Source organism: Rhagoletis zephyria, unplaced genomic scaffold, assembly GCF_001687245.7.
Source record: "Rhagoletis zephyria isolate East Lansing unplaced genomic scaffold, Rhagoletis_zephyria_1.1 Rzeph_scaffold_01782, whole genome shotgun sequence".
Classification (NCBI taxonomy): Eukaryota; Metazoa; Arthropoda; class Insecta; order Diptera; family Tephritidae; genus Rhagoletis; species Rhagoletis zephyria.
The window spans coordinates 1,414-12,420 of record NW_016158866.1 but is presented as its reverse complement, the minus strand read 5'-3'; the positions used below and the strand labels follow the sequence as shown (position 1 = coordinate 12,420).

General features: G+C 36.7%; 1 protein-coding gene and 1 long non-coding RNA gene across 3 annotated transcripts in view; one reads left to right on the top strand and one right to left on the bottom strand.

Annotated features, from left to right (window-relative positions):
• The window catches only part of Unc-76 (fasciculation and elongation protein Unc-76), a 51,081-nt gene extending 48,139 nt beyond the window's left edge, over nucleotides 1–2,942 (bottom strand). Inside the window, exon 1 of the mRNA XM_017619096.1 lies at nucleotides 1,905–2,942. Within this exon, the coding sequence (XP_017474585.1) occupies nucleotides 1,905–2,437 (533 nt within the window). The 5' untranslated portion in view covers nucleotides 2,438–2,942. The remainder of the gene's footprint in view (nucleotides 1–1,904) is intronic.
• A 4,767-nt stretch (nucleotides 2,943–7,709) lies between these two features.
• On the top strand, nucleotides 7,710–9,956 carry LOC108365135 (uncharacterized). Of its 2 annotated transcripts, none has more exons than XR_001847884.1 (2): nucleotides 7,710–8,168; nucleotides 8,762–9,956. It is a non-coding gene; the product is annotated as an uncharacterized LOC108365135 (long non-coding RNA). The 2 variants fall into 2 exon arrangements; XR_001847883.1 differs by having other exon boundaries at nucleotides 8,743–9,956.
• The last annotated feature ends 1,051 nt before the right edge of the window (nucleotides 9,957–11,007 follow it).

The following is an 11,007-nucleotide window of genomic DNA, read 5'->3' as shown; positions in this document are numbered from 1 at the left end:
TATGTACATATGTCATGTGCACTAAAGCCAATACCGAATGCATTTGTTTACTTGAAGCACAATGCGTAACCACTAGCAACACTGTAATAAATCGGTCTATACAATACAAAAGGATAGCATGAACTAGAAACATTTTCGTTTGTGCTCATGAAAGCCTTATTTATAAGAGCTTAGAGTGCACTTTGCGAAATTTATTCTGCAACCTACAGTGAATTGAACAACCGCCCCTTCGAGATGCAGTAAATTCGCCTTAAGAGTTGCAGCGCTGTCAGCACCAGTCTCAAGTGGCAATCACTAATGTTAGCTACCACTTTAAATAATAAGAAATTATTACGAACATAATTTAAATAACGACCAGAATTTTCCTTTACCAATTAACAAATGGGTAGTAATGTATTTAACTGCAACTTAACCTAAAATATACAGTGTTTAAAAAATTAAAGAAACAAGAAATGTTGACAAGTTTTGGATATTTTTCTTTTGCTTATATAATATTTTTATTTATATTAATTTAATGGACTACAAACCTGCCAATCCTTTGATACTACATTTTTTAAATTTTAAATTTTTTCGCGCTTCTGTTGATTTGTATGTTGTTGTTTATATAAAAATGATTAAACAAGAGAAAAATATCCAAAATTTTTAAAAATGTGCTTCTATTATTTTGGCACACGTAACAGGAATTCCATAAATTTTCTGGTAACTTACTATTATAATGCCTTTTTCTAAAAATAAGCTTGGTATCCCCTTTAAAAACATTTTTATGTGCATATTTTATAACTTCTATAATCATGTACGACCAACATTCCACCAATAGGAATGAACACCTGTTTCATGTTTCACGCCATGAGAAGAATTTGCTGATTTAACACGAAATTCGCAAACTACAACGCTTATTTAAAAATGTACATATTTAAATATGTGCATACGTATGTAATTATGTCAGCCACCCCGTCGGATACATATATAAACATTAGTACAACCCATGCATGTACATTCATTCGCCATACAGATTTGAAATCACCAACTGTAGCGCTTTCTTCAGGCGGCAATAAAATCATTCAGTCATTCCACCACCAATGCTGCTCCCTCTTTATGGCTATCGATCCAATATAGAGTGGAGTAAAATAGGAAAAAGAACCGCCACCATACCATAACAAATTGCAGCTAGTAACTCCTCTTACTGGTGTGTCACTTGTGCCGCATGCCGCAAATGCTAAGAAGGACATACAAAATCAAATATTTTGCCCGTTAAGAGGAGTGAAGACATCGAGTTGGTTGAATGAGGAATGAAATATAGTATGTGCTCCAATATAGGCACATACAAACATACATATTTACATACACATGAGTTTATAAGTCAAACAAATGATGACTATTTGAGGCGACTTGGAAGAGCAGGGACAGATGTGTATTGGTGGGTGTGTGCGCTGTTGTTTGTTTGGACGCAATTTCAAAGCAAGTTCTACAAACAATACCAGTTTTTGCTGTGCGGGTAGTGGCGGTTCTGATGCGCAGGCGCTAAGAAAGGTGTCAAGAGTAAAGCATACATGAAACTGCTGCGGAATAAGTGTAAAAAATTGTATTCAATTTAGTTATAAATGAAAATAAGGTGTAATATCCGAACGGCTTACAATAGCTGATTGTAAGCAGTTAGACCCGGCTTCAAATCGTTATAGTCCTCTAAAAAGACATACATGCATACACATGTATTGTATACATCCAATTTGCCCTTAACGCTGCCGGCTTGTGGGCTGATAATTAAAAAATTGATTTTCCCAAATAAACAAAATGTTGCATTTCCTCCAGAATAAATAGGAAATTCGGCCACCTTATCAAACTATATACATACATATGTATTTAATATTCATATTTATTTATGTAAAAACATTTTCAATACTCACTGGCATTCATTCATAATCTCCTCTTGGCTGCGCACTTGTACTGGTGCCAAATCCTCGACATTTTCCTCGAAATTTCCAAAACACTTAGTGATCTTTTCATCAAATGTATTCACTAAATCCTCAAGACTACCACCAAATGTCTCGGCGAAATTATCCACGGTATCACCAGTGGTGGAACCCTTATCGCAGCCATCGTCGCCTGGCGTCAAACCCACATCCAAGCCAAGTTCAGCCGCTAGCAAGGAATTGCAATTGGGGCTCACTGCCCCACCGCCAAACTTTTCGCCACAATTTGTGCCATTCGTCATGAGCACACCATTCTTGCTCACGTGCGCATCGCGTACAGCCTCCTCGAGTAGGCGTATCTTTGTCTCCTGCTTCATGGCTGGATCTTTTAGATTCAGATTGAGCGTATCGTTGATCGTATTTTGATTTGAAATGAAGTCACAACCGCCCCATTCATCTGTCTCCTCGAATTTAGCTAAAGGAGCTTCGAATTTCAGCTCGGCCATTTTGGTGCCGAGGTCACGCATCACGCACGTATGCTCCGCTGGGGGTGAGGCTGGCGCTGTTGGCGGCGTCTTGACGCTTTTACTGCTGTTGCCCAATAAAATAGTGCAGACAAATTACTAAATGTTTGGAGTTTGGCGTGCAACAAATACTAATTACAATTAATTTTTTGTATTCACGCAATTTTCTGTTTTTACTGCTTTATACCTTTTTGGCTTGCAAAGATTTTTCACTATGCGTAATGCCCGTTCTTGCAGCACAGTTTTTCACGATATTTCACTGGGGGTGGTGATAAATTTTCACTTGCTTATTTGTGTATAATTTTTTCACTTTGTAAACGCGATAACTAGACGCGCGCGTCATAAATTTTAACAAGCCTGTATTAACTTTGTTTTCTATGATTTCTTATTACTTAACTCACAATTTGATTGGAATTTTTATGTTGATTTTTCCTTTGGAAAATTCACAATTTCACTGAACTGCAAAGTAGCACAAAAACACAACGACCAATTCTCTTCAGCTCTGCAAAGCAACAAAAACAAAGTATTGAAAACATCGAATGAAATGACACCATGCATTAAATTCACCACGTTTGGTTTAACTCACCACTGTGCAGACAGTGTGTTGTGCAGCTTTGTACAAAGTGGTCTGGTTGAAATAGTGCAAAATTTTCGAGACAGAGTGGCAAATGTTACTCAATAAGTTAACAAACTTTGATACGCGGGAGAAAAATGAACAATAACGCTTATCTACGTTCTTTTTGTAAATAAATTTTCTTAACTTAGTAAACTACCTACAACGGAAAATATTTGCAGAAACTCTAAACTCAATAGGTGTATTAAAAACGTCCCAACCGATTCCGGTAGTGCATTTTGATCCCACACCAGTGATGGAAAAGTAGGCACAATATTGCCATTTTTGGCACTTTCATTCTCAGAGGCACTTTTGGCAAAATTCATCCTGTTTAAGCACACCATAAATTGTAAAAACATACATAATATGCCAATGTATAACAAAAAATCACATACTACATTACAGATTAAAAAATTACAAAAAGAATATTTAGAAAGATTATAAGTTTGCAGTTGTGTAGTCCATTAAATAAAAGTGCCACTTTCTGCAAAATCCCGTCGATTTTTGATGTTGTTTTTTTTTTTGCTGGCGGTGTCATATGTTTTCATCAATGTAAAAAACTTTCGAACATACCTTATATTAAAAAAATGCGTAAAATTGTAAACTTGGAATCTCTCTAAAAATTCTGAATCAAAAGTTTGTTGTTGCAAAAACCTGCTGAATTTTTATAACTTTTGTGTAAAGTTTAAAATTACGATTTGTGTACATATGTGCATATATGGTGTTTGTTAAATAATGATTTAGACTTTTATATAAAATCAATAAAAGCTAAAACTGGTCAAAATGTCTCACTTCCATTATTTCGCATATAGGTAGATATATGTACGCAATTAGAATAATGTGTTATTTTACTATGAATTTATGTATACATATACATATGTATGTATAAGGAATCGTTCATCAAAACGATTTACTGTAATAATTTAATTAATTAATAATTATTATAAATACCATTTTTAAAAATATATTGTTTTTAAAAGGTCTTAAAAAAAAAAAAATATGTGCCACTCTCGTATCTTTTCGGCACTATTAAGTACTTTTTAAATTCCATCCCTTCCCAAACCGATTAGAATGACGGGAAATGGAAAAATCACAAATAGTCGGTACAGAAGTGCAAGAGCGGCTGGTAATGCAGAATCCAATTTGCGAACCCTAATGCTTGAAACACAATACCAGCGAACGGCAAACTTCGCAAATTTGGGCGATGCTGTCGTTCGCTTTAGTGTAATTTTTTATATACATACCGCATTAAATTCGCCTTCGCATTTACAATTTGGGTGACCATATTTAGAAGAAGCGAAACCATATTTATAAATGAGGAAATGATGACATAAATAGATATAAAATAGACATCCATAACTCGTGTTTTATGTTGTTTTCTTCGTAAACTTTGAAAGCAAAAAAGAAATACGGCCACTTTTCGCAGGTACAGCCGCCATCGCCAAACGGGGCGATAGCAATAAAGCCAAGGCGAATTCAATAGGGTTGTGTTGGGGCGACAGCTCAATTTTTCGCTGTGGAAATTATAATTTCAAAATGATGTGTTTGTTGTAATTCTTACTATCGTTGTGCGTATAATTTGTTAGTGTAATTTTTTACTTACGTACGGCTAACACCACCCTATTAACTGCTCTTGAGCAAATCTATCGCCACGAAACGCGCCATGCGAACTTTACATTTCGCTTGGCTGTGGTCAATTTCACGTGTGTGCTGGTGTTCTAATTTTGAAACTACGAATTTCCCAATTGTGAGTTCGCAGTTCGTGGATATTGTGTTTCAATCATAAGAAATCGCAACCGAAAGGAGACAGTTGCTCCAGGAAAAGAAAAACATGGAAAAGAGCTTGTGAAAAGTGAAAATTGGCTAATGAAAGTGTAAGCAGAACCAACCGGAAAATCCGGCGTGCTCTTGCAAATAGGAAACATTAAAATTCGAATGAAAAAAGTGTTAAATTAACTCAAAAGCAAAGCAACATAAAAAAAGGTGGTGCCGCCGCAGCTGAAGCTCTCTGCCACTAATTGCAAGACCACAACAACACATTTGAATAAAGGCTAAAGGCACCTTGCAATCAACAACGCTACAAAAACAACACACGCAAGGCAATCGTCAAGGGGCTAATTGCGTTCGGCTGGGTGTGGGGTTGTTGTCAGACCCGTTGGAGCGGGGGTAAACAAAACGTATACTTGGTGGAGTTCCGTGCAAATTAAAGAGAACTTGTGGTCAAGAGAATGAAATGAATAAAGAGCGGCGTAGATATATTAAAATAACAACAATACAGGAGCGTCATCTCAAGGCAGAACCGCATTGCTAGCAGAGCCAAAAACAGCAGTTTTTCATTGAATAGGTAGCTGGCAGAAACGGCGGCAGCGGCGTCAGCATTGCTGATGTGAGTGTACACTAGAGATGGGCGCGGGATATCGGACCGGCGNTTTTCTATGATTTCTTATTACTTAGCTCACAATTTGATTGGAATTTTTATGTTGATTTTTCCTTTGGAAAATTCACAATTTCACTGAACTGCAAAGTAGCGCAAAAACACAACGACCGATTCTCTTCAGCTCTGCAAAGCAACAAAAACAAAGTATTGAAAACATCAAATGAAATGACACCATGCATTAAATTCACCACGTTTGGTTTAACTCACCACTGTGCAGACAGTGTGTTGTGCAGCTTTGTACAAAGTGGCCTGGTTGAAATAGTGTAAAATTTTCGAGACAGAGTGGCAAATGTTACTCAATAAGTTAAACAAACTTTGATACGCGGGAGAAAAATGAACAATAACGCTTATTTATCTACGTTCTTTTTGTAAATAAATTTTCTTAACTTAGTAAACTACAACGGAAAATATTTGCAGGTACTCTAATTTCAATAGCTGTATTAAAAACGTCACCCTGTCTTTGGTACCAACCGATTCCGGTAGTGCATTTTGATCCCACACCAGTGATGGAAAAGTAGGCACAATATTGCCAATTTTGGCACTTTCATTCTTAGAGGCACTTTTGGCACAATTCATCCTGTTTGGGCACACCATAAATTGTAAAAACTTAGCATAATATGCCAATGTATAACAAAAAATCACATACTACATTACGGATTAAAAAATTACAAAAAGAATTTTTAGAAAGATTATAAGTTTGTAGTTTTATAGTCCATTTAGTAAAAGTGCCACTTTCTGCAAAATCCCATTGATTTTTGATATGTTTTTTTTTGTCAACGGTGTCATAAGTTTTTATCAATTTAAAAAACTTACGAACATACTTTATATTAAAAAAATGCGTAAAATTGTAAACTTGGAATCTCTCTAAAAATTCTGGATCAAAAGTTTTCTGTTGCAAAAACCTGCTGAATTTTTATAATTTTTGTGTAAAGTTTAAAATTATGATTTGTGTACATATGTGCATATATGGTGTTTATTAAAGTATGATTTAGGCTTTTATATAAAATCAATAAAATCATTATTTCGCATATAGGCAGAGATATGTGTGTAAACACCTCAGAATACCTATATTTCGGTGTATTTCCAATTCGCAATTTGAATAATGTGTTATTTTACTATGCATTTATATATACATATATGCATGTATAAGGAATCGTTCATCAAAGCGATTTACTGTAATAATTTAATTAATTAATAATTATTATAAATGCAATTTTTTTAAAGATATTGTTTTTAAAAGGCCCTAAAAGAATAAAAATCAATTTGTGCCACTCTCGTATTCTTTTCGGCACTATTAAGCACATTTTTAAATTCCATCCCTTCCCAAACCGATTAGAATGACGGGAAATGGAAATCACAAAAAGTCGGTACAGAAGTGCAAGAGCGGCTGGTAATGCAGAATCAAATTTGCGAACCTAATGCTTGAAACACAATACCAGCGAACGGCAAACCGCAAATTTGGGCGATGCTGTCGTTCGCATTAGTGTAATTTTTTTATACATACCGCATTAAATCCGATTTAGCATTTACAATTTGGGTGACCATATTTAAAAAAAGCGAAACCATATTTAGAAATGAGGAAATGATGACATATATAGATATAAAATAAAGAGAAATTATTAAAAATTGTTTTATTTTAAGCCATATTTAACCAATATGTAACTCTATCGTGCAACCAACATCCATAACTCGTGTTTTATGTTGTTTTCTTCGTAAACTTTGAAAGCAAAAAAGAAATAGGACCACTTTTCGCAGGTATAGCCGCCATCGCTCAGCGGGGCGATAGCAATAAAGACAAGCGAAGTCAAGAGGGTTGTGTTGGGGCGACAGCTCAATTTTTCGCAGTGGAAATCATAATTTCAAAATGATGTGTTTGTTGTAATTCTTACTATCATTGTGCGTATAATTTGTTAGTGTAATTTTTTACTTATGTACGGCCAACACCACCTTATGAAATGCGCATGAATAAATCTATCGCACGAAACGCACAATGCGAACTTCGTATTTCGCATTGGCTGTGGTCAATTTCACGTGTGTGCTGGTGTTTTAATTTTGACACTGCGAATTTCGCAATGGTGAGATCGCAGTTCGTGGATATTGTGTTTCAATCATAAGAAATAAGAAATCGCAAGCGAAAGGAGCGAAAAACAATTGCTCCAGGAAAAGAAAAACATGGAAAATAGCTTATGAAAAGTGAAAATTGACTAATAAAAGGGTAGGCAGAACCAACCGGAAAATCCGGTGTGCTCTTGCAAATAAGAAACATTAAAATTCGAATGAAAAAGTGTTAAATTAACTCAAAAGCAAAGCAACATAAAAAAAGGTGGTGCCGCCGCAGCTGAAGCTCTCTGCCACTAATTGCAAGACCACAACAACACATTTGAATAAAGGCTAAAGGCACCTTGCAATCAACAACGCTACAAAAACAACACACGCAAGGCAATCGTCAAGGGGCTAATTGCGTTCGGCTGGGTGTGGGGTTGTTGTCAGACCCGTTGGAGCGGGGGTAAACAAAACGTATACTTGGTGGAGTTCCGTGCAAATTAAAGAGAACTTGTGGTCAAGTGAATGAAATGAATAAAGAGCGGCGTAGATATATTAAAATAACAACAATACAGGAGCGTCATCTCAAGGCAGAACCGCATTGCTAGCAGAGCCAAAAACAGCAGTTTTTCATTGAATAGGTAGCTGGCAGAAACGGCGGCAGCGGCGTCAGCATTGCTGATGTGAGTGTACACTAGAGATGGGCGCGGGATATCGGACCGGCGGGATTGATTTCAAAATGGCCGGGATGGGCGGTATCGGGAAGATCTTTAAAAATTTTGCGGGCGGGACGGGACAAAAATACTTTCCCGACACCCGAAAAATTTTGCACTTCGAAAGTTGAGAGAATTTTCCTTAAAACCGTTTTATGAAAAAGCGTTTTTTTATGTTTTAGTGAGACGTCAAAGCAAGAAAAATGTCCGAAGATGTTTATTTCATTCATTCTTCATTGTTTATTTTTTTTTTATTATATAAAGTTAGTTTAGAGACATGTGAATTAATCTTAGTTGTAGACTTTGGGACCGACGGGCCCCGCGGTACAATTCTGAAAAATGTCGGGGGGTGCGGGTTCGGAACTTCAAAATTGAATCGCGGGATGGGCGGGTTCGGGACCTAAAAATAATTTCGGGATGGATGGGATCGGGATTGAATATTTAGGCCCGTGCCCATCTCTAGTGTACACAGCGGTAACGACGGCATTGAGTATGCCAACAGAAGAGTTCGTTCCATCAAGACGTGAGCAAAGCAGCTGAAGAAATACAATAAGGATTCGGGCAAAGAATATATCTATAAAATGATTCAATTAAAAAATTAAAATTAAAGCATTTAATGAAATTTAAGTGCAAAAGATGTGTATAAAATTATTTAAATCGAACTAAAGAAGTGAAATGGAAAAAATTTGCTAAAATGAAATCGAGACTGCCGTACGTGAGGTGATGATGTATGGTCTTGGAAATGTGCGGTGAGCTGAGGTGAAGACAAAGGCAAGCAGCGCTGGCGCAAGCAAATTGGATGTATGCGTGTGTGAATAGGAAATAATTGTACCAATACGGAGTTGAAATAATACAAATTGTTGGCTGAAATATTTGGGAAGGAAATATGTACGAAAACCGCATTTAAAAGTGCAAATAAACTTTAATTTTTTTACAAAAACAGCTAACATGTGAGCACATATAAAAAGCAATACAATTAAACACTTATAGCTGAAGAAGAAGCAGAATAAGCAAAAGTGTAGATAAGTAATACAAGAAAAAGCAGCAACGCTAAGAAGCATATCATTATTTCGTTCAAGAGCAGAAAAGTGGCTGCCGAGCACAGAGATTTATGTATGTGAAGTAGTGCACATAAAAAATTGATTGAGCTTGAAAACTGAAAAATATCAGAAATACTTGTAGGACAGTTGGTAATCTAGAAGATCTGTGAGATAAACTAAAATCTAAAAAGTACGTTAAAAGTGACCTAATGCTACGTGTATGCCGCGCTGTAATTAGCCAGTGAACGTCAATGGTGAAAAAAGAAGTGGCGACGTGTGGGAGGGGGCGTTGGGCGTAAACAGCTGTGGTCATAGTATTTGTTTTTTTAAAGGGCGGACATTGAGACAAGAAATTTAATGATCACAAGGGCGAAAAAATTGATTCTTTGGCTTGAAATTTAATTAAACAGTATAGTGCTACCTACTACATATATTATACAAATTCAAAATGTCTATTTCAAGTGCATTTTATAGGAAAATGTGGTAGTTAAAAAAACTGTGTATGCACTGATTGGGAGTTCGTAATTGATCTTCGGACACATATGCCTACATGTATGTATGTATAAATGTATGTACATATGTATACAGGTACACATTTATGTTTTTGGCTACGAATTGGCTGAGTTGGAAATAAGAAAATATTTTGCAAAGAAGAATCAACTTGAATACCTTCTAAGATCAAAGTCAATCACTGTACTTTCAATCTTGTGACCCTATACACTAACACCAAAAAAAATCATGACCNCTTATGAAATGCGCATGAATAAATCTATCGCACGAAACGCACAATGCGAACTTCGTATTTCGCATTGGCTGTGGTCAATTTCACGTGTGTGCTGGTGTTTTAATTTTGACACTGCGAATTTCGCAATGGTGAGATCGCAGTTCGTGGATATTGTGTTTCAATCATAAGAAATAAGAAATCGCAAGCGAAAGGAGCGAAAAACAATTGCTCCAGGAAAAGAAAAACATGGAAAATAGCTTATGAAAAGTGAAAATTGACTAATAAAAGGGTAGGCAGAACCAACCGGAAAATCCGGTGTGCTCTTGCAAATAAGAAACATTAAAATTCGAATGAAAAAGTGTTAAATTAACTCAAAAGCAAAGCAACATAAAAAGGTGGTGCAGCAGCAGCTGAAGCTCTCTGCCACTAATTGCAAGACCACAACAACACAATCGAATAACAACAACACGGCTAAAGGCACCTTGCAATCAACAACGCTACAAAAACAACAAGCGCAAAGCAATCGTCAAGGGGCTAATTGCGTTCGGCTGGGTGGTGGGGTTGTTGTCAGACCCGTTGGAGCGGGGGTAAACAAAACGTATACTTGGTGGAGTTCCGTGCAAATTAAAGAGAACTTGTGGTCAAGTGAATGTAATGAATAAAGAGCGGCGTAGATATATTAAAATAACAACAATACAGGAGCGTCATCTCAAGGCGCGTTGCTAGCAGAGCCAAAAACAGCAGTTTTTCATTGAATAGGTAGCAGGCAGAAACGGCGGCAGCGGCGTCAGCGTTGCTGATGTGAGTGTACACTAGAGATGGGCGCGGGATATCGGACCGGCGGGATTGATTTCAAAATGGCCGGGATGGGCGGTATCGGGAAGATCTTTAAAAATTTTGCGGGCGGGACGGGACAAAAATACTTTCCCGACACCCGAAAAATTTTGCACTTCGAAAGTTGAGAGAATTTTCCTTAAAACCGTTTTATGAAAAAGCGTTTTTT